General features: G+C 43.1%; 1 protein-coding gene across 3 annotated transcripts in view; it reads right to left on the bottom strand.

Moving 5' to 3' along the window:
• The window catches only part of LMF1 (lipase maturation factor 1), a 329,598-nt gene that overhangs the window by 289,848 nt on the left and 15,333 nt on the right, over positions 1-24,417 (bottom strand). For 2 of the 3 annotated variants that reach the window (XM_039493486.1, XM_039493485.1), the window contains exon 2: positions 20,506-20,815. In XM_039493486.1, coding sequence (XP_039349420.1) covers positions 20,506-20,645 — 140 coding nt within the window. In that variant the 5' untranslated portion in view covers positions 20,646-20,815. Of the gene's footprint in view, positions 1-20,505; positions 20,816-24,417 lie in introns of those variants that run through there. The other variant, XM_039493487.1, reaches the window with a different exon arrangement.

The raw sequence follows: 24,417 nt of genomic DNA, 5'->3' as shown, positions 1-24,417 counted from the left end.
CAAAAAATTTGAAAAGTTTAAAAAAAAACTACTTTGTGTGCTACTGGAGTGCATCCTACTGTGATGTGCAAATGTTTTCTCTCTCTCACACACACTTCCAACAGTTATAAAATCAATCAATCCAAGTATTTTATTGCATATTTAAACAACAATTTCACACAGGGCTACTGTTGCATAGAAACCATTATTTTCAAAAGCACAGTAAGTTTTAACATTCTTAATAAAAGTGGCTCTTATAAAAGATATCTGTCGTTAAGGGCACCTCCACTTCACTGCTCTCCACCACAGTTGTGGTGCAGTTAAATATAAACTTGTACGAATTATTCTTTTTTCCTTGGCAGACGTAAAGAACCCCCTGAGGCCCATTCCAAAAAACACACAATCAGGAATTAATAAAAAACTGTATTCTTTTCAACCACATTAAGTTTTCTGACGTGTGTCTGTTGCTGATTACATCAATCTAGGCTCCATAACTTGTCATGTGATGACAAGCAAACACTTGTGAATTTATTTCTCTGAAGAAGCTCGTGATACAAATGCCAAGGAAACCAAACCGAACGGCTCACTATGAGTCCATAAACACAGCAGGGTCTCTTATGGAGATTTTCAAGACACAAATGACAGGAAGGTGCCTAACGCCCATTGACTTTGAATAGGAGTTAGGGGCTTAGCTGCCATTTATGCTTTTGAAAAATACAACTCCTTACCAACACACAGTAAGTAGGACTATTTTTTAAATAGTGCTTTCTCTAGTGCATAGCCTCCCTTAGAATTTGGCAGAAACGTTTAATAAAAACAGATTACAGACAGAGAGAGTTAAGTAAAAGTGTGGGTTTGGTTTTGCAAATTGCAACAGTGAATCATTTTGGGTCTGCAGATTGTCAGAACTGGGAATTTCACAAACTCAACATACTATTTTCAGCTCATGGTATATGGATTACATAAATCACATTATATTTCTGTTCCCTAACTGGATGAATTATGTCATTAGCCAGAACAATATGAATTACGTATTTAAATGCAAAATGGTAAATTGTGTCTTTTACAATTAAATATACAATCAAAATTCACTTTTAAGCAAATATTTGAGCTAAAATTGTTCTGATTAAGTTTCAGTGCTGCAATATTCATGGAACGCAAAAATTAAAGGGTAGTGAACATGTTTTTAATTAAATTTGCTTCAGATGAAAACATTCATAAAAAAATTCCACTATTTATACATATGTTGTTGCTAGAAGTCGGTGAACTTGGAAATGTAACATTTTCCATACAAAATAAATTATTTGGATAGCTAATTGGAAATTGCTCAGTCTTTCAATTATTATTTTTTTGGTTTAAATATATAAACCTGACTAACCTACAGCAATATTAAGACCTATCCAGTGATGATGACCTTCAGTAATGGAAGCACTGGTTAACATTCATAGAAGGCAGTGTAGTTTCAGGAATGGATTTGATGTTCCCAAAGCATATTATTGGAAGTGAATGATTATGCAGCAAACGCCGCCTGTCTCCACTCTGTAAAGGTACTCTGCTTCTACATGGTGTCACTTGGTAATTACCATTCACTGCTTTTAGCATCAGACCCCTCACCGTCTAATTCGAAGGCGAGGCAATCTCGATGCAAAGATTTGCAAACTCAACCAAAATGTGTAATCTCATAAAAAAAAATAATCCTGTCACATTAACTTGATGTATTTTCCATAAACCCATGTTGATTTTCATTACATTACCCTCCTCTAGTTCTTTATTGATCCAGTCCTGTATCAGCTGCTCCATTATCTTGCCTGGCATCAATGTCAGGCTGACAGGCCCATCATTACCCTAGTCGTCTTGTTTACCTTTTTTTTTTTTTAATTGGCACAATATTAGTTTTCTTCCAGCCTTCTGGAACCTCCCCAGTTCTCCAGTACTTACTGAAAGTAACCATTAACGGTCCAGCGAGCTCCCCAGCCAGCTCTTTTAAAACTCTTGGATGCAAGTTACCTGGACCTGCTGATTTAAAAATGCCTAAGTTTAGTAGCTTCTGTTTAACATCCTCCAGAGATACTAGTGGAATGGAAAAAGTGCTATCACACAGCTAATGGGGTTTTCAGAGCAATGTGCCTCCAGGGTGAGAAGCAGGATCATCTCTGAAATACTGTCATCCAAAACAAGGTATATCAAATGTTCTCCACCTTCTCCTGGGCACAAAGCCACGCAGAAGACTTCTAAAACACCAGTATGACGAATCCGGTGAATCTATGTATTGACGGCCATGTGGCCATCTAGCAGCTCTCAATATAAGGAGACATGACTTCTCTGCTCCTAAGGACTCGACTTTGATGCTTAACAGAAGGAAGAATATTTCCTGAATTTAATTTTGAGAATGGATGCAGTTGGGTCTGAATTAAAAACAGCCATACAGGGTTTCAGCAGAGAAATCTCCCAACCTCAAAAAAGGGCCCGATTGGAGAGGGCAGCTATTGGAAGGTCTATTTTAACGGATCAGACGTACAACAAATCCTCCTGCAGAGGTTCAATTTGTCCCCATAATCCTGCTTCAGAGGTGAAAGTGAAATCAGCTACAGAGATTGCTCCAGAGACATTTCCAGAGGCTAGTCCTTGTCTCCCTTCCCCCATGTGGGCCCTGTCTGGGGGTCTCAAAGAAGGAGCTGGCCTGGGGCTCACAGATGGATGCCTCAGAAGATCTACCCTGAGCTACTGCATGAGTTCCACACAGGCCTAGATACAAGCAGGAATCTCCTGGGAGGTCTGGTATAGAGGTGGCAGCAGGGAGAGAGAGCTGGGCCTGGAGGCGAAGTCGAGCATTGGCAGTGTTCGTGATGTGTCCAGTGCCCTCTGTCCGTAGCCCAAGCCACGGAGGCAGCTTGGCTTCTCAGTTAGGAGCGTAGCTGCTGATGCAGGCTCTGGGGACTCATGCGCTTGCTACCCTCCTGCTGCTGGCTCCCCTCATGGAAATGGAGGAAGGGGAGCTGCTTGCCCCTGGAGCTGGTTTCTCTATCCTGTCCGTCTGCTTTCCTGCCCAGGGGGTGGGGCTGAGGAAACCCCACACAAACTGGGCTGGAGAAGAGGAGAGGCACTAAACTCTGCCCACGGAGACTGCAAGCGCCCCGGCGAAACGCTCCATCAGACCTCTCTTTTTGCCTCTGGCCTAGCACACCCTGACCACCGCAGGGGCAGCAGCTGCTTCAAATGCCTCCAACGGGGAAGCAGAGCTGAGGGCACAGTCTCCCCAAAAGGCAAATGCAGCCATCTGGGAATTAGACAGATATACGACTGAGCAGACACCGTCCTCAGAGTTTTTAAATAAAGGCTCGAGTTTCCTTCCAAAAAGCACGGCAGCAGGTCTACCTGCCACCGTGAAGACAGCTAAAACTGCAGGCTACATCAGGGGACAGAGCGTTCCCCACTAGCAGTAACAGACAGACAGACGGTTCTGGCCGCAAGAAGACTGAAGTACCCATTGCAATGGATCAGTGGACTGTAGCATGATGAATACTGTATAGCATAATCTCACTTAAGCGCCCTGCATTGTATCAATCAGTTTGTCTCTTCTCAAACTTAGACTGTCAGCTCTTTGAGGCAGGGACTCTGTTTTCACTGTGTGTCCATGTACAGCGCCAAGCACAATGGGGCCCCAGTCCCGTAGTGGGGCCTTTAGGCATTATTTCAACCAAACCAAAAAAGTAATGATTAAAGTAACCTCAAGTTACACACTTGGAAGCCACAAAAGCCGACGATCCATCAAAGCGATACAACAGAACCACTCCAGTTCTTCATTAATTTAGGATGCATCATTAAGTCAAAAGCGTGGGGCAAGTAACATCTTTGAGAGCTGGTTTCAGCTGTTGCCAAGCCTTAGTATTCCACAGCGGTCGTGGGGGGTGGGGGGAGGAAATAAGCTAGAATGGTAATAAGTGAAACCACTTGTCATGGTTTCTGGATTCATTTTATTGTGGTCACAGATCTCTAAAAGCTGGGATGCTGAGCTCTGTAATCACAACATCCACATTTAAACGGAGAGCTATATTTTAGAGAGTTTGTTTCTCTCTTTCTCATGGTGGTGGAAAAGGTACTGACAAGGGAGAGTTAAAAGGGATTGGAAAGAAGAGGGACTCCACAAAGCCTTCTGGCAAACTGAGAAATGCCACCTAATGGAGCAATGCTGGCTATTTAAACAATTATATGGAATTGCTAAATGACAGGGCATTCACACAAAGCTCTCTACACGGTGTCAGTTCCCATAGTCACTGAAAGGGGCAATGTACCATTTTATTGTCTCCTTGCAAAGCAGGGTACAGGGCTTGGTTAAAAGTCAACCAAAAATTGAATTACCTAACTGAAAGCTGGTGGAAGCCAAGGCTTCTGTCTATGCTCATTTCCAAAGCTAAAAGTTGTTATGGGACCTGGCTTAGGCAGCCGCAGAAGTAGCCAAATTCAAATGAAGTCAGCTTTGGTTAGACTGCTCCAGTGCCAAAACCAGTCACTGAAATGGCAGCTTGTGGAATCCGCCTTGAAGCTGCTCCTTAGATTGGACTATGAATCAAAAGCACAAAACGTGACAACGGCGCAAGCAAAGAGGGAGAATGAAAGGAAGTATTGCAAACTTTTCCCCACTCTGGGTTGAATCTGACTCCTGATGAAATCAACAGGAGCCTTGCCACTGACTTCAATGGGAGCCGGATCCGGCTGCCCTACTTTTATGGAAATCACCATGCTTATTGAGATAACAACTCAAAGTGCAAAATTGTGCACAGCAAGGGAAAACAGATATTTGGTGGAAAAAAACAAAAAGGTTGCTGGTTTAAATAAGCTGAAGCCCTGGAACAAAAGGTCAGTTCTATTAGAGTATTTTTGGGTATATCTGTGCACATGCACACACACATGGTCAAGGAAGACAGAGATGACAAACACTGGAGTTCAGTTTTCATATAGAAAATAGTAGTCGGAAAGTTTCATACACCACCTGTTGATACCCTGGTTGGCAGACGTATTCCGCCTGTCTGGCTGTCAGTTCCTTGTTTTATTCCTAAATAAAGTCTTCCTGGAACCTCCAGGATTTATGTAAAGTCATATAGAATTTCACAGAACAACCTTCCTATGGTTTTGTTTTTAATAATCCTATAGACGGAATATAATTCCCTGTTAAATACGAGCCTATAGAAAGGCTATCATTTTCTACCTCATTCTGTAGGTTTTACGGTAGTTTCTACACGAACCTTTTGGATTCTTCCACATTAAAGTTCTATAAGACTCCAATTCCTTATTCTGAAAGAACTATACGTTTCCATATACCTTCTGCTATTGATTACGGGGGCTTGTCCCGGGGGCCTGAATCTACTCAGTCTCAAAGAGAGAACTTCTGTTTATTCAAATATTTCTGGAGCGCTCATCAAACAACATGCCTGGACCCTGCAAATATTTACTCTTACAAGCAATGCCTGGCTAGCTAATGAGCTTACTCTCAGTAGTAAGAGTTTCCAGAATTAGGCCCTTAAAGAAATTAGCGAATACAAAGATTCTGTAGAGGGCTTGGACACTTCCCTAACCCCTGATTGCTTTTAATCTGTACCAATCAGAGCATTAAACTTCGTTCCAACCACAAGCCATCAGGCAGCTCCAAAAAGTTAGATTAATTAAGAAAGATGCACATATCCTCGGTGGCACTGTCTGCATGAAGGTATTTGGCAAGTTACAACTTTTTAAAAGCATTCATTAAAAACATTATTCGTTCTTTTCTTAAGTCCTTCAGCTGTGGAATCAATACCCAAACCAACATACTGGATACAGCTGAAAATTAGATGTGGCACATAATATGAAATTTAAAATACTCCTCTGGTAGTACCACAGGGCTCTGCCAGAGACACTAGAGACTTCATAACCTTCCCATTAACCATGCAATCTTCGGATAAGTTTCTTTGACTGTAAACATACTGAGAGAGAGAGAGAGAGAGAGAGTGTGAGTGTATTTCCATGTGTGGATAGAATTTAGAATATTGTAGATGCCAGAAAAATCTATATAATAATAGCCACTCCTTCCCTGATGTGTGACCCTCACCACCACCTCCACTCCCTTTTATTGATGATCTATTCATTCTTTTCATCAGATGAAATTTAAAATAAAAAGGGTGCCAAAAAATCGTGTTTTTCACTAACACTGTCTTTGAGATCATTGCATCAAGTTACATAAAGTTATTTTCCTGTGCTTTTTACGAAGCTAAGCAACTGATACGCATCACCAACCTCCTATGTGTTTTCTTATTATTACAGAGACCACTTGCATTGGTCCAATAAAAGATATTACCCCACCCACCTTGTCTCTAAGATTCTGGGACACCACCACTTCTTAATATTAGACAGCCAACAGATTTGACATTTAGGTAAGAAGTGCTAAGGATTAAGACAACATGATAAAATGGCTATAAGCTCAAATTTTCAAACAGGTGACTGGAGACGTTTACATGTAAACATATACAGTACTCATTGCTGTCAGGAGCATCACGGTGTCATACTGGGAGGACCAACTGCGCCAATGCAGCTGCAATGCTCAGTACCTGATGCAGTCATACCAGTACTGGAACATCTGGAGCAGTTTTCTGTATGGACACAAAGTATTTTTACAGGCATTCCAGGTATCTAAACAGTCCCTGGAAATGCCAGTTTCCTAGCATAGATATTGACATGGTACCCTATATAAAGATAAGTGCTATACAATATAAGATACCCAGAGCACTTACTAACTGATGAGTCAATAATTTTTTTAAACAGATTTTTGCTTACTCTTACACCAACACAACCTTTAAAACATAAGAACAGCCAGACTGGATCAGACCAAAGGTCCATCTAGCCCAGTATCCTCTCTTCCGACAGTGGCCAGTGCCAGGTGCCCCAGAGGGAATGAACAGAACAGGTAATCATCAAGTGATCCAGCCCCTGTCTCCCATTCCTAGTTTCTGGCAAACAGAGGCCAGGGACACCATTCCTGTCCATCCTGGCTAATAGCCTTTGATGGACCGATCCTCCATGAATTTATATAGTTCTTTTTTTAACCCTGTTATAGCCTTGGCCTTCACAACATCCTCTGGCAAAGAGTTCCACAGGTTGACTGCGCATTGTGGGAAGAAATACTTCCCTTTGTTTGTTTTAAACCTGCCATCTATCAATTTCATTTGGTGACCCGTAGGTAATTTTAATTTAAGTAAAGCCTAAACTATCTGTTTTAACAACAATACTATAAATCAAAGGAAGAGAAAATTTTCATTTAAGACATTTTTAGATTAAAAAACGCAGGTTCACACAATATTGATGTTTCTATCCAGTATTAACCCTTCAGCCCTCTGAAACGGACACTAATCGCTCTAAAACCAATGGCCTAAGCAGAATTATTATAATTTCCTGGAGTATCATACAGTAACATGAGAAGCACTGGCACAAATGTTTTTTTTTTTAACATTTGTATTTAAATAGACAAATTGAATTTGTTATGGATCTGATAATAGGTCTATTGACTAGCATCTTGTGCATGGCAGTAGCCAAAAACTAGACCCAACGCAAATTTAAATCTAACAGAAGGCCAAGAAAAAGCAACAAGGTACCTTGATAACTGTACAAAAAAAGTGGGAGGAGGGGGAGTGAAATTCTCTTTGATCGCTGAGGCCAACAGTTTTCACCATACAGCCTGACATTTGATAACTCTTCTCCTACCAACAAAAGCTCTTTCAGTCCTAAACTAATCTGGTCCAACTTCATAGACTAGCTCACACTATGGACGAATTGGCTCCATTAGTAAATGTCACGTCACTTCTAGCTGTTTTTTCAAACCATTTCACCATCATAGAATAGGCAGGGATTTTCGAAGGATCTGAAGGTGTCTAAATCCCATTGACTTCTAATAGGAGTTGGGTTCCTAACCCTCTAGGAATCTTTGAAAATCACAACCTAAATTATTTATGAACAGCTAATTGCCTAGTTTTCTTATTCTATTAAATGTTACTTATTGCCTCGAAACAAAACAATGGGTGAGGGGAGGGGGGAAATCATTCTCTTTACTTGGAAATTCCCAACACTTAAATATCTAAAATTCAAAGGCATCTGTGGGATTCTCTTTTATTCGTACGGCACTAGCACCTATCAGGATTGGAATCCCATTGTGCTGTGCAAACCTATAAATAAGCAACACTCCCGTTTTAAAGGACGGTTGAGTACACCAAAATGACAGGAGTGGGGAGGGGAAAACTTGACGTTTCGAGGGAAATATTAAATGATTCATGACTGACATCAGCCATCGTTAAATTTTTATCTTTCAAATGCAAACATGTTTTTCATTAGCAACATTAGCTCCCAATTGTATTGCAAAGCAATAGCGTCACATGGTAATAATCTTTGTTTCATTAGTATGTCATATCAACTGCTCACAACATTCTTTGAAACTGATATGCTCGTTCTTTTCTGTATGAGTAGGAAGTGCCAAAACCCGCTTCCTCTACAGGAAGGATGACCCCCTGAGATCCTTTAACTTTCGGTTTAAGTTTCTAGAGATAATCCTTTCTTTTTTTTAGGGGAGAGGAGAAAGGGGGATGTCAAGCAGCAATCCTTAATAACAAAGAAATTCCTGAGGTATATTGCCAAAGCAAAGAGCAGATAAAAGAATAAGATTCAACTTGTTGTTGGGATACTTTTGAGAGCTAGAAAAACAGACAGAGCCAAGCTTACTTAAACAAATGTAAGGCCCCTAACACGATTCAAATAATTTCAAATACAGTTATCAAAATAACGTGTTGCTTTAAATTAAATTCAGCAAAATCTCTGAGCAAGAACACTTTGTAAAAGCACATACAAAAGTTACACACCATATTAATCATCTGCATTTCTTGAGTATTTTTTATGAGGGCCTAAAAAGTGCTTTACAAAAGTGAAGATGCGCAGTGCTCCTGTGAGACAGGGAAGCATTCTTACCGCCACTTGGCAGAAGGGTAAACTGAGACCCAGCTGGATGAAATGGCTTGTCCAAGGTCAAAGCAAGTCAGTGGACAAACACACACCTCCCACTTCTGCAGTGAAAGTGTCTTCCTGCATGTAAAAGGTGGTCAGTGCATAAGAGTCGAGGTGTGGGGATTCTATTCCCATTTCTACCACTGACTTCCTGCATGGCTCACGAACTCTCAGGACTTGTCTACATGGGGGACACTTAGGAAAGGGTTAAGCAACAGTGAACGGAGGCCACTTCACTTCTGAATGAGCAGCCACACAGGGGATTAATGCACTTTGACTTCACATCTTTAATTAAATTTACCAACTTTCTGAGCGGCACCATGAAGATTTGCCCTCAGCGCCTCAGGTTCCCTATTGATAAAAAGGGGCATAATATTTATGGAATGTTAAGAGACTGTGTTTATGCCTTGCAGAACTCTGAGATCCTCGAATGGAAGGAAATATAAAAAATCCACAGTATTCTTTCACACTTTGTACACCGCCATTTCTCTGCTTTCACCTAAAATGCATTCCTTGTTTTGTTTCAGTTTTCAACCAACCAGTCTCCTCCTCCTAAAAAAGACTCCATCAAGAAGCCACATTTGACAGAGGGGAAAGAAGAGTTTTCAACCCTCCCTCAGCCTTCCTTCAATTCTCTCCATCCCTGTCTCAGAGCGTGCAGCAGAAACCCAGATGAATTTAGAGATGGTGCCACCAGAGGTGAAAGTAAGCCGGTACGGTCTGCACTGGACTGGCTTCCCTGGCGGTGATTTAAAGGGCCCAGGGCTCCGGCCGCTGTGGGGAGCCCCGGGCCCTTTAAATCACCACCAGAGCTCCGGCAGCCGGGCTCGGGTGGGGATTTAAAGGGCCTGGTGCTCCTGCCACTGTGAGGAGCCCCAGGCCCTTTAAAGCGCCACCGGAGCCCTGCCACCGCTGGGGTAGGGGTGGCAGGGCTCCCGCGGTGATTTAAAGGACCCAGGGCTCCGCGGCAGTCAGAGCCCCGGGCCCTTTAATTCGCCCCTGAGCCCCGAGGCTCCCAGCCACCTCTGCAGCTGGCAGCTCCGGGGTGATTTAAAGGCCCTGGGGCTCCCAGCCACAGCCGGAGCCCCAGGGCCTTTAAATCTTGAAAGGTCCCACCTCTTCCGGTTGAGGCCACACCTCTTCTGGTTGAGGCCACGCCCCCGCTCAGGACTCCGGCTTACCAGTAAGTCCTTTAAGTTACTTTCACCCCTGCGTGCTACTGTGTTTAATGAGGCAACTACAGACCTCAAGTTCGAAGGCTGTATGACCAGAGTTGTAACTGAAAACTTCATTTTCCCCAGGAGTCGACGACTGAGAAGAGAAGCTACATTTTTTTGCCCGTCCTTTTAATTTTGCTCATCTTTGGTTTGGATCGCCATTACTAAGGAGGCCTCGTTTCCACTACCTGATCAAAGAGGCAAGATAAAATAATCTAATCATCCAGTTTTATAACCCTAAACAGTGCTGAACTCTCATCTTGATTTATCTCACTCTAAACTCTGTAGCACATTGGCTGGTTTATTACATTTACATTTTTTTTTTATTCAGAATAAGCTCTGAGGCAAATAAATGGAGCTGCTGTATTAATTAACAGCCACACTTGACAGAGCATCACACCTGGTTAATAAACTCTTCAGATGTCGTACCCCATAGCAGACAAACATGAAAAGGTAACGTTAGCACAAAATCTCTGTGTCTGCAATTCATCCCCTCAAGATAGTAAAAGGAAAAAAGTGTAATTAATCTTCACAAACGGAATACTGTACGTAAAAACAGGAACACTGTCATTTACACGGAAACTGTTTGGGTCACAGTTTCTATTAAAAGGGTGGTGTCCCAGGCCTGGTCTACACTAGGTGGGGTGTCGATGTAATATACGCAACTTCAGCTACGGGAATAGCGTAGCTGAAGTCGAAGTATCTTATTCCGACTTAACTCCCGTCCTCACAGCACGGGATCGACGTCCGCAGCTCCCCCGTCGACTCCACTACCGCCGCTCGCTCCGGTGGAGTTCCAGAGTTGACGGGGAGCGCGTTCGGGGATCAATATATCGCGTCTAGATGAGACACGATATATCGATCCCCGATAAATCGATCGCTACCCGCCGATAGGGCAGGTAGTCTGGACGTACCCCCCGTTACTATAAAGCCTCATTTATGGAGAACAATCACACAGGTGTAACAAAGGTCCATCAAACTTCCCATTGCTGGTTATTGCTCTGCCCTGCCAAGCAGAAATGTGGACGCATTTCTCAGCAGGAACTGGTACGTGGGATAACCTGGGTACTATAGGCAGGTCAGAACCCAGGCAAAATGGGTTTATGGAAAAGAGATCTGGTCTAACTTGATATTTTGTTTTATGAGATGATAAGTTTGCTTGATACAGGCAATAGTGTTGATGTAATAGACATTGATATAATAAGGCATTTGACTTGGTACCACACAACATTTTGATTAAGAAACTAAAATGACACAAAATCAACATGGCATACATTAAATGGATTAAACGCTGGCTAAATGATAGGTCTCAAAATTTAACTGTAAACAGGGAATCCTCACTGAGCGGGTGTGTTCCTAATGGGGGCCCACAGATATCAGATCTTGGCCCTACACTATTTAAAACTTTTATCAATGATCTGGAAGAAAACAAAATCATCACTGATCTCCAGCAGGCACCTTTCTCCCTGTCGCCTCCATCCTCAATATCAGCCTATAATAATCAGTACTAGTTCCCCATTTTTTTTCCCCAAAATCTAGTTCAAAATTGCCCTTCCTGTTTTAAGAACCTCGCTGAACTTGCTGCAGCACACCTTATTAAATCTTCTCTCGTAGCCCCTTTCCCTGCTACCTTCATTAAAGCTCATCTACGTGGATATATTGACCAGAATAGGTATTGTGGAATAAGTGATTTTTCAATAGCTGTTCCAGAATAGCTCCCCGTGTAAACATGCTAGTATGGAATAAAATAAGTGACTTTTATTCCAGAGTAATTAGTTTGCTTCCAAACATTCTAGAATAAAATCACTTTTATTCCAGAACAGCATCCACCTGGGGAGCTATTCTGGAATACATTATACCCATATAAACATGCCCTTAAACTAATCTAGCACTGGCCTCATATCCATCGCTCTGTGCTTCCTCATTTATTCTCCGTATATTTTCAGATCTTATCTCAAAACCACTTTCTCTCTCTCTCTCTCTCTCTCCTCTACCTCTGTCACTTACAAAATTAAAATGAAAGCTAAGAGAGAGAAGATAAGTGTATTGTCTAATACTGGGATACAGTTAGTAAGATACTTGCCATAACAGCTATATGGCATTCCAAATTCCAAACTGAGATTCTGGTAAAAAAAACGAGGAGTACTTGTGGCACTTTAGAGGCTAACAAATGTATTTGAGCATAAGCTTTCGCGGGCTAAAACCCACTTCATTGGATGCATGCAGTGGAAAATACAGTAGGAAAATATATATACACAGAGGACCTGAAAAAATGGGTGTTGCCATACCAACTATAATGAGAGTAATCAGTTAAGGTGGGCTATTATCAGCAGGAGAAAAAAAAACTTTTGTAGTGATAATCAGGAAGGCCCATTTCCAACAGTTGACAAGAAGGTGTGAGTAACAGTAGGGGGTGGAATTAGCATGGGGAAATAGGTTTTACTTTGTGTAATGACCCATCCGCTCCCAGTCTTTATTCAAGCCTAATTTAATGGTGTCAAGTTTGCAAATTAATTCCAATTCTGCAGTTTCTCATTGGAGTCTGTTTTTGAAGTTTTTTTGTTGGAGTATTGCAACTTGGAGGTCTGTAATCGAGTGATCAGGAAGGTTGAAGTGTTCTCCGACTGGTTTTTGTATGTTATAATTCTTGACGTTTGATTTGTGTCCATTTATTCTTTTGCGTAGAGACTGTCTGGTTTGGCCAATCTACATGGCATTGTACTGGTGGTGTTACAAGAACTCAAGGGAGTATGTTCTACAAGCCAATAAGTAAAATGTTACAGCACTGAGTAGCTACAACGTTCTTTTCAATGCCTTCCTCCCCTGTGGAAATATTGATGGAGCTACTGCTAACAAATACTTGGGATAACATAAGACCAGGCAGCACACCTTTTCCCACAAGAGAGTGTGAAACTGAGCTGCACTGTACTACTGTACAAACCCCTGAGGTTGTTAGTTGAGTAAACACAATTTGATTCATACTCTCATGCCCTTTGGAGCCACTATGCCAGATGGTTTCCAAGCAGATGCAGATGCTCTAATATTTAGCCGGGGTTTAGGTGAAGAGGACATGACTCCTTTAGTCCTGGCCCCAGATACCCAATATTTTGTCATCATTAACTGATTGGGCATAATATTAATGGCTTTTGATTTAGTATTAGGGCTTTGTTACAAGGACAGTAATAATGCAGGTCATAAAAGCATGTCTCAGGGGTATGTAATTTAACTGGAGTTAAAATTGCCATTCTTTGAAGGGCCTTCAAAACAGAAAAAGACGACAGGCTTTTTTGTCATGAGCGTTTTGTGGGTTTTAAGTCTCATTAAAAAACACTTGGCCTATGCAGGACTTTAATCAGTCTTGTATCTTCTGGCAGATGGACTGGCAAACAGTTCTAGGCTGTACCCTATTAAGGGCTGGGAGGCTGACAAAATGATCAGGGCTCAGTTTTCACTCTGGGTGGGGGGGTCCATCAGAATTCTATACATGAAGCCCTTTGTGTTCTTCCATTTGTTTTCCCTTTCTCTTTATCACCTTGATCCTTCAGTGAACATCCAGGATCCTCCCACCTGATGCAGGATGAAAATGAATGTCCTGTGAGCCTCTCCACGTGGCTCAGAAATCAGCCAAAGAGTAAAGTGGATTTAAACAACACCTGTTCCAACTCCAGACTCTATATATACATGGACTCTGCATCAGATCTGTCACTCTACAGGTCTAGAGTGTGCACGAGTCAGAGTTTAAAGCCAGAAGGCACCACTGTGATCACTTAGTCCGACCTCCTGCACGGCACAGTCCATAGGTCTTCCCTAAATTAATTCCTTCTTTAAGCCGAATAGCTATGGTCCAGCTAGAGCATATCTTCTACAAAAATGGCCGGTGTCGATTTTAAAATATCCAGTAATGGAGAATCTACTACAATTCTTGGTAAGTTGTTCCTGTGGTTAAATACTCTCACTGTTAGAAATTTGCCCCTTATTTCTAGTCTGAATTTGTCTAGCTTCAACTTCGAGCCATTGGATCTTGTTATACCTTTGTCTGCTAGACTGAGAAGCCGTCTAATCACATTTCGATGACTATGATCAAGTCAGACCCCAACATTCTCTTTGACAGGCAGATTGATCTCCTTGAGTCTTTCACTATACGGCATGTTTTCCAAACCTTTAATCATTCTCTAACCCCCCCCTCTCCAATTTTTCAACATCCTTCTTGAAGTATGGACACCAGAACTGCACATAAATATTCCAGCGCCGCTGGTAAACACCAGTACCCAAATACAGATGTAATACAACCTCTCTACCCCTACTGGATATTCCCACGTTTATACTGCAAAGACCACATTAGCTCTTGTGGACACAGCATAGCACTGACAATTAATAATGTTCAGCTGACTACCCACTGTGACACACACACAAGTCTTTTTCGGAGTCCTGCACCCAGCTTAGCAAGCGATCCAGATGGCTCTGTGTTAGCGACCAGTCCTCCTCCTTATTTACCAATATAATGACTATAGGCAGCAGCATTCTACATATGATGGCATGTAGAGAGCTGTGACCTGTGGAGGCCACGAAGAAAGGAAAGAAGATATTGAGGGGTTTCCATGCACACACACACGCACACTTTTTCAGATTCTTTTGCTGGTTTAACAGCTTTTTATTTTTTTCCAAACAAGAACTAACCTTGCCGCATAGCCCTGAAACCAGGGATACGCTGTACCATTAAAGACAATGGGAGATACTACTAACACTCAACATGGGACTCTCCAACCAACTCATGAGTCAACTACTTCATCCTGCATTTCACCAGCAGTTTTTTAGATTCTGATCAGCCTCATTCCATTTCAACGGATGAATTCAAAGCATGCCAAAGGGAAACACAAACAGAGACCAAAAATAGTGCTTTTAAGAGCACAGGCTCTTTGAGCGTTGGATATGAGAGTGACTCATGCCACCACCATGAACACTCCCAACACACCTAGTGATACTAGTGAAGTACTCCAGCGTAACAGTAGAATGTACACATAATCTGGGTGCAAAGTTACCAAAGTGACTATAATTATAAAGGTACCATATCAGGATCCATTTTTAAATATAGCCAGGACTCATTCTTGGTCCTACATTTGACGACCACTAAAATTAACACATTGGTTTCTGTGAACACTAGATTTGAGAACTAAACACCCAAAGTGTGTTGTATCAGAGATGGTCCACAAGTATCGTAGCAGCACCTACAGCATGCTGACAAAGTTGAGTATTTAGTTCCAGGTCAATGTGTGATTTTAAAACCCATAAACTTCATTAAAGTAATCCTTATCCTGGGAATCCAATCACAGGCAGCTTAGAGTGAGCAGAGGCGTCAAACCTAAGCAGCAGTGTCAGTACTAGAATACTGAGACTAGAACAGTGGCAGAGTTCCAGGAAGTAATAGAAGCCACAAATTAGATCAAGTCTTAAACCCAAAATCTACAATCTCACTTATTTTATTCATATACGTTTTACACGTTGCATGTGAACCTGGACAGAGATTAATTTCAAGTGGATGCAGTGCCAGTAACATGCCAGATTCAGAGCCCTGGAACTCTGCTCCCACTAGGCATCCACAGGACAGCACAGCCCAGCTACTGACAGTACAAGCTTCTCCCACACACCATAGGCCTGAACTTTATCCCGGAGAGACCACCTCTAGGGCCCAGAGGGAAGTCAAGTCTCAACAACATAGTCATTCCTCGGCCTCTCTGCCTAGACTGCCAACAGGTCCGCCCGTTGTCTGACAACATAGGCCATGCTCTAGGAACCGTATTGAGACCCATCAGTTCATTTCACACAAGCCACCCACTATTTTCAGAGGCCATCACCGGCACTGGACAGCTGTGTACCCCACGAGGATGGACTCCATTTCCTATTACCAACTTCCTGAACCACCAGTCTAGCCCTCTCCTCCTCATTTGGTATCAGCCGTTTCTACCAAATTCTTACAGTTTTTATACAGTAGGCAAAGGCCTTTAACTCTTTCTCCATGGTGTTGTCATAGCAAAGTTCAGGGTTCCCCTGGAACAGAACACTATTCTCCAGCCACTGTATTTCAAAGAAGTGGAAGTCTAATATACCTAGTGCATGCAGCTGATGCCTTCCTGCTTTTCAAAGAGACAGTTACTCTACCGAAGCTTCCTCTCTCTGCAGAGCTCAAGCCAGCTGGACGGCAGTTGAAAGAGTCACTCAGTCAACAGCGTCGGATATCTGAAGACTTCAGCCCAAAACAAATAGACACATTTAAAATTAAAATTTAAAAAAAAAAGACATAAAAAGAATAAATTGTCCCTTGCTGGCGTAAAGCACCAGCAAATTGTATCTCTCTTTAAAATCCCGTATCTCCCTTGAAATGGCTTCCCAATCAGCAACCTCATAGGAGCTGATAGACGAGATCAGACTAATGGCCTGTCTTAGCCCAGTATCCTGTCTCTGAGAACAGTCAGTACCAGGTGCTTTAGAAACACCATAATGGGCAATTATGGAATAATCTGGTTCTTCGTACCCTGAAAAGCCTCTTTGAGGAACTGTCACAGAATTCCAATTGGGGGCCTGGTGACATAAATCTTGGGAGAAGAATCATGGAAGGGTCCTACTTAGAATCTCTGGATTCTCCCCCAAAGCATCTCATCAACCCCCCAAACATCCCCACAACCTGCCAATCCCCAAGGGTGAGACGCAAATTATCCATGCAGTGACTTGCTGTGAGGTTCCTTCCTCTATTTCAAATAACCGTCTATAACCTCTGTTTCATGGTTGTTTATTTCTGAATTATTTAGTTTTAAAAAAAATAGTGAAGAACCCATATTTCTGTGACACACAAGTAACGCTGGCACAGAAACAAGGGTCATCGTATGTGTATAACCAAACATGACCTGCCTGGAACTGCCTTGCACTCTGCCCCATACATGTCAGGAGGCCACCTCAGACATATGAAAAGATGCCAGTGACTCTCACACCTAGTCACCCTGAAATAATCCCTGAATTTAGCTATTTGTCTATGAAACAGGGAATCCTACCCAACTAAGGGCCAGAGGCCTTGGGCCAGTCAGCCCAGTCCCACTAGCCCCACGCCACCCCAATTGTGCAGGGTTGGCATCAGAGGAAGGAAGCCCAGCAGTAGAATGAGAGCATAAGGCCGCAAAGGCCCATGGAAGACTCCAGGCAGGAAGGTCTGGGTGTGGCTACTCTGGAGAGAGCAGGGAGCAATCTGAAGGAGCCCAGGAGAGGCTGAGAGGAGAGACAACAAGGAGCCTGGGAAGGGGAAAGCAGAGCCCAGAGGGTGGGCAGAAAAGACTTGAATCAGGGGAGAGAAGAGGCCCCTTGGGAATGAGAGACTGGGGCACAGCCTCTGTGTTTAGAGTTGGTTTTGGAGTTGTGTCCTCCTGAAGGAGTGGGCTTTGTTAATGGCTTAGCTGAAGGGTCAAGCCCAGGAGGGAAAACTAAGGCAGGGCCTCTGCAGGGCCCACCCAAGTCACAAAGGGCCACAAGAAGGAGCGGTGACTCCGCAACCGTCTACAGAAAGCGAACATGTATTTATTTGTAAAAAGAGCCAATACAATCGGCTACCTGCAGTTCTAAGGCCTGGTTCTGCTCCCACTGAGGTCAAAGGCAAAATCCATTTCATTTCAGAAGGCACCGGTCTATAGAGCGCATCCCAAGAATTCTTCACATCTTGGGGGGGGGGGGGGCGAGAGGAGAAATGAATTCATTCCCCCCTCCCCAGTCCTCTTTTGCATTGTAAGCACCCAGGCACCCGGCATCTACTTCCCTGTGGAATGGAACGTCACAGTGTATGCACAATGATAATATGGTCTTGACCACGCAGTGACCCATTGCAGAGGATCTAATGAAAAATGTAACCATGGTTGAATGAACTGCAGCACTGGGTCGCTTTGATTTCCCCCACCCCTCTACAACCTGAGCCCAATTTCCTGTTTAATACATTTCATGCCACAACTAAGCTGAGATGAAATTGAGGCAACACCTATTTTCCTCCCCGCCCCCATTAAACTCAGAACATGTTACCGTAGGCCATAAATTACCTGTGTACGACAGGGTAACTTACAAGCTCCAAATGAACTAGCAAAACAAAGCAAGGTACAATCCTATCTCAAAAATCAGGAGGCAATTCCTTCAAACCACAGCATCCACAGAATGAAAACGTTGGGCTTGGCTCACATTCCCATGAGATGATTCATTGTCTTCCGAGTTACAAAGGGACCTAACGCTTAGCCATGAACTCCTGAGCCATACACCCACTCAGGAAGAGACATTTGGATAAGGTCTGCTGGGCAGCAGTTGTGGTTCCATCCATCACTGGGGAAAAAAGTCCCCGCCCCCCACCCACGCACATCATCACCCTCCCTTGCCTTTAAAGACTTGGAAAAACCCAACTGTAGCCCCTCAGCAGCAGTCAAACTGGCAGAGATTGCAGCAGGATTTATTTTTGGCAAAAAGTTAGCAGCTCTGAGAGACTGCTACACCTCTCACGCCTGCCAGGAAGAGGTCACACCTCTCCTCTGAACATGCTTATTACTGGTGGAAGTGGCTCGGAGCAAGGGACGTGAGGAGCAAGCACGACTGGGTAGCTGCATGAGATTGAACAAGCCAAACAGGTTCATTCTCATAAATCAATACAACAAAATTAAGAGGCTGCCGCTCACACGGCGCCTTAGCCCAGTGCTCCTGTACGCCTCACAGACGTTAATGAATTATGCCTCGTGACGCTCCTCATGAGGACGGAGTAACATTAGTGAGGGACCTGCACCTGAAAACCCAGCCAATCTGCAGGAAATTTGGATGTGGATCTCAAGCTTCTCGCTAGACCCTTCCTCTCCTAACAGGGCAAATCAAAACCAAGCACCCCAGGACTTTGAGGAAGGTCAGCCTCAGCTTCCAACCTCCAAACTCTGCCGCTGTAACTATGATGCACTTTTTACAGATGGGCAAAAAGAGTCACAAGGGAGTTAAATAAACGATCTGGCTTTAGCGGCTACAATTACATAAATTTCTATGGCTGCCAAGAATGGGGGCCAGGCGGCATTTCAAGGCCTGTAAAAGCTAACAGCCAGCAGGGACATACAGGTGCCTAGAGATGAGCAGAGAGCCTTTCAGATTAGCTCAGGAGTGAAAGCAATGGAAGGATACCCCTTGAAACTCCTTGTCATGCCACTGTGGCCTTATTCTGGACCTTTCGTAACTGCAGAGCTGAAAGAAGTACACTTAACTCATTAGGGGGATCCCCTAATTACTCCAATTTCCCTGCTGCACACAGGGCGGTGGAGGGGTTCTCAAGTGGGCTAAAGCTGAGTGGGATGATGTTTAACATCTGCCATTCTTTTCACTTTCTTTAAATAGAAGAGTTGTGAAATCACAGACAGGTCTGGACAGATTGGCTCAGCTCAGGTAAGGACCTAGGCACACACAGTTTGGGAGCAAGCTAGAGGAAGGAAGAAAAAGGCATGGACACAACATACTGCTCAACATTAGGGTAGATGGGTCGTATCCTGTGGCTATCCCGTGGTCACTCCAGGTTACACTTTTTAGCTTTATCAGGGTGACTATCATTCCTTAGGGTGACTGGCAAGATTTGCTGTAGTTTCTCAACTTTTACTAACACTGTAATTTTATCCAGCACTCCTTAAATGAGTACATCCCATAAAGTTACGCTGCAGATTCAGGTCATGATGCAGGGCAGAGAAGTCACTGAATTTGGTAGTTACACCCCCAGAGAACCGTTAAAGAGCCCAGGCAATGGACAACCATCCTTTCCTCCTACCCCTTATATTTAAAATGTTGAGCATTTTAAATTTTATTTTAACCAGGCACAAAGATAACGTGCTATAATCTAGTCACGAGACGGAGCTGGCGCTGATCCAGCTTTAAATGAAAGAATAATCTTGCTCAAAACAAAGCTAATGAGTTACCTAGCTAGAGTGAGGAAAGAATATACCCCTCTGCAGGGATACCATGTACTACAGTTATGCTATCAGCCTGATTGTTCTTATTCACAATGATGTAAATCAGGAGGTACTCTATTAAAATTAATGGTGTTACACCAGTGTAAGATTCAGGCATGAACAGAATTAGGCCCATAACAAGTTAGCCAACCTGTTGGTTTTTTTTCCTGAAGGGTACCTTCTTTCTTCAATGTGACTATGTAATGACTTACCAGATCTCCATCTTTCAGGAGCACAAAAGCTTACCCGTACAATGCATGGTGAGAAATTACAAAGAGAAAATCAGAGGAGAAAGTTTGTCAACCTACCAGATCTGTCCAACGTTAACCAACGAGAGGTAGAGAATCCACAGAATGGCCATAAGGATCATGTTTGCACATCCAGTGACCAACACGTAAGCCGAAACTCCCAAGCCAAGGCCAGCAAGGCAGTCCAGGTTACTGTCCATATCAGACCAGTCCAGGAACCAGATGAGTGTTGGGGCATAGGTCAAGGAATCCAGGTTAATCTTCCCTTTGAAATACCGTTTGACGTTCTGCAAGTACAGTTTGCATGGCAGCAGTCCCTTCTCCCCTATCAGCTGCTTGTTTTGATGGTAAGCCACCAAAAAAGCAACAACTAGGAGAAAAAAAACAAAAATGAAAATGTCATTAAAAACCATCACAGAAGAACATCTTTCAAGCCCAGCATGGTGGAGGTTTTTCTGTGCATCGGGAAGGAATGCATTAACATCTCCTTCTCCCCAGTAGTATACAACACAGCCATTTCTATTAAATTTGATAAATAAGGCATGGGAATCCCATAAACATTGTACCCCTTAGCCCAGGGAATTTATGCAGTCTGTTTTGGGGAAAATATGAGTTTTTCCAAGATGGATATTTCACTGGTTGCTGGCAATCTCAGTAGCAATAGCATCATGCATCATTTCAATATGACCACTTCATATCAAACCTCTCTTGTGCATCAATTCCAGTGAATGCTCTTCTATGGGGAAAGAGCGTCCCAAATGGGGCTTTAAGGTACGTTGTGAAAAGAACACCATAGAGGCCATATCTCCTTACAGTATCTTGGATAGCGAAGAGGATTCAGGGAATCCTGAAGCCGTGATAGTCTTTGCTGTCCTGTCGGAAATGCACGCATAGGAATGGCATTTCATGGCCCTCTGAGGGTATTTACTTCTGTGTCGGGATAATGTATTTTCAACAAAAAGGAAAGGACCACACTACGATCAAGGCAGAGGACTTAGCAAAAGTCACCAGGTCCCTTAGCGGACAACGCCTAGGTTCTCGGCCCAGCTCCACCACACATTCACTGTGTGACTTTCCTCGTCTGAGTTCGGTATCAGTCTGCCTAACAATTCGGTTGCGAAGCTAATGTATTCATTTTGTGAGGCACTTGGAGGTCGTGGATGGATTGGAAACGACTCCATGTAACCAGTGGTTAAAGGAGAATGTAATGGGCGGGGGGAAGCTCTCATTGCAATGGCCCAGGCGAATGAGGAGCTGTTGGGAAACCCCCTTACCCAAGCCAGGTAGAGGAGGGAAAACACCCCTATCATTTTAGCAGGATAGGGATAGCTGCACCATCTTCCCCTCCTCCTCCTCCTCCCCACCCAAGATATTTTCATTATCTGAAGGCAACATTCAAAATACTGTACAATGTAAATATTCAACAGCTCCATCCACAGCAGCACGGATAGTGCCTATTTTAATGTGTAATAACAGTTTTCTAATGCTTTGGATAATAATTAACCCACAGCACACAGAGAAGAGGTTCTATTTGCAGTGTTAGAGCCTAGCTTTGGAAAACAATCTATGATCATTTGTATATATCATCTGTGTAAAACTCCCAAGTATTAGAATTTTTCTTTCACAAAACATGTTTAAAAATACCCTGATATGTTAATGTGATGGCTCATGAAATAACATTCAGTATCTAGGATGCTTCAAGTTAATTTGGCCATTTGACAGTTAATGCTCACAAAAATGCAACTATTTCAGTGGTAAGAGTGTAGTTATGCTACGGGTTGGACTCCTGTATCCTCTCACATACTGACATGTTCAAAATGTAAAGACTTAATATTTTCTTGTCCTCCAAATTGCTACTTTTACATGTCACTACAGCTCTCCCACTTATAATATCTACATCCTTAAACTGGACAATCTAAGAACAGCCAGATGCTTTTTTTAACAGTATATAAGCAATTTAATTACAGATCATAGACCTAGAATTTGATGTACTGCAGAGAAAGTCGGTTAGTTTCTAGGAATTATCTCATATTTTAGGAATCTCCGCCAGTTACCAGCTTGCAGTTTGTAACTGCAGTCATCTCCTCTGTCAGAGACATGATGAGGGCCAATATTTCCTGATTAGGCTCCATACATTTCACTCCGTTTCAAGCATTATCCGATTACTGGCCACGTCACTTACAGCAACAAGTCTTACAGAACTGAAAATGCTACACCACTGATTATTTTCCCCCTCCTAACTAATGCTCAAATCGATCCTAAATTGAGGGATACTGTGGTGAGGACAACAATTTTGATGTCCACAGACAGCAACATATCTAAACATAGTGCATGCATAAATCCTGATGCAGGTATATGGAAATGTGCTCACTGTGCTATTTTTTCCTGTGGCTATGGGCTCCCTCTGCAAATTCTGTATGCAAAGCCAAGCTTTGCTGCAACTTGGAAGCACTGCAGCCTGGAGGTTTGATTCACTATAAAAATGAGGGCCCAATTGCTACATCGAGAATGACATTCAAACTTCCCCATAGTTCAGGGTGTTGGAATAGTGGGGCTTGGGCTCCGATGTTTGCAAACGTGAAGGAATTTGTTATTTCAAAGCAAAACAGAACCAGGAGGCAGCGCAGAGAATGGATAGGGCAGTGGTTCCCAAACTTTAACAACCTGTGAATTCCTTTCATTAAAGTGTCATGTCTTGTGAACCCTCTCCTAAAAATGATTATTTCCAGGGATTTTCTCTTTTACCTGAGTAAAAATTATAAAAGCAGTGATCTTGGAAATATACATCGTTTTTATGACATGCTTATTACACATTATTTATCATTACAGTATTTTTATTACATTATGAAAACGGCAACACTCTTCCAAGATCTCACTTTCGTAGCTTGTATCACTTTGAACAAGCCTGTTACAAGACAAGGCTCCTATGTTTCATCAAGCAGTATCAGATGTGAAACAGCAGGAAGGGATTTAAGAAACCAACTCAGAGTTCCTCCTACACAAGCATTCGGGTCCTGAGCAGTCCAGGCAAACAACGCATGTTACAACAAGGCTTAAACTTGTTCTTCATAATAATTTTAAAAGCAACCCTAGCTGCCTATTTAATTTTAAAAACAGCAAAAAATATCCACCTCCCTTTCCATTTCTTCTAAGGAGGCTTGAAGTTTAAATCTCCTCAGTGTGATAGAGATGCTGGCTTTGATCTGCTTAGCTCTTGGAAGTCCAGAGGCTCCGGGCCCTGTGCTCCCTATTGACAGCTCTGTCTGCCATTGGGGAATTTTTTCCCCAAGAGCCACTGGGAAAAGGCAACAGGCTGAGACTCTGGTGGTCTGGACTCTAGTCCCAGCTCTGTAACTCACTCTCTCTGTGAGCCAGTTCTGCGCCCCACCGCCTCAAGTGATACTTTCTACCTTTGTGAACCTCCATGAACTGGGTGGGTGAAGAGCACCAGGGGTTATCACTGCAATCTTACCCCTTAGCTTCCAAGTCGCTTCTCAAAGATCTCATCCCTAGGAAGGGGCATACCAGGAGGAAGGTTGGGGTCAGTGTGTGACCCATCTCAGACCTCGTACGGCTCCCATGGCAGGAATAATCCAGTTGTGGGATGCTGCAGCCAGTCATATGTAGAGTCAAAGGCCCCAGTCCTGGAAGGTTCTTAGAGCCTCCTGAGAGACGCTGAATAACTCGCGGGATCAGCTTCTTGACAGGCACCACTGTCCGCACTCAAACCACTCCGGGTCTGAATCTGGCCCTCAGTTTATATTTTAAACCTGAACTAACTCCCCTACTCATTTTGAGAAGGAAAGAAACATGCTTCAGATTAATAATGATCAAAATACTGCACCATCTCCCCTCGAACACACACACAAGGAGCTTCAGCGGCGTTTGGTTAATAATCCCTTTAAAACCATTACTCTGGCATTACACCCAAATGTATCTTCTTGCTATCTCCTGAATGAGCACTTAGGGCCT

This window comes from Mauremys reevesii, linkage group 10, assembly GCF_016161935.1.
Source record: "Mauremys reevesii isolate NIE-2019 linkage group 10, ASM1616193v1, whole genome shotgun sequence".
NCBI classification, from domain to species: Eukaryota; Metazoa; Chordata; order Testudines; family Geoemydidae; genus Mauremys; species Mauremys reevesii.
The sequence above is the reverse complement of the archived record's forward strand: the minus strand, read 5'-3'. Positions and strand labels throughout refer to the sequence as shown.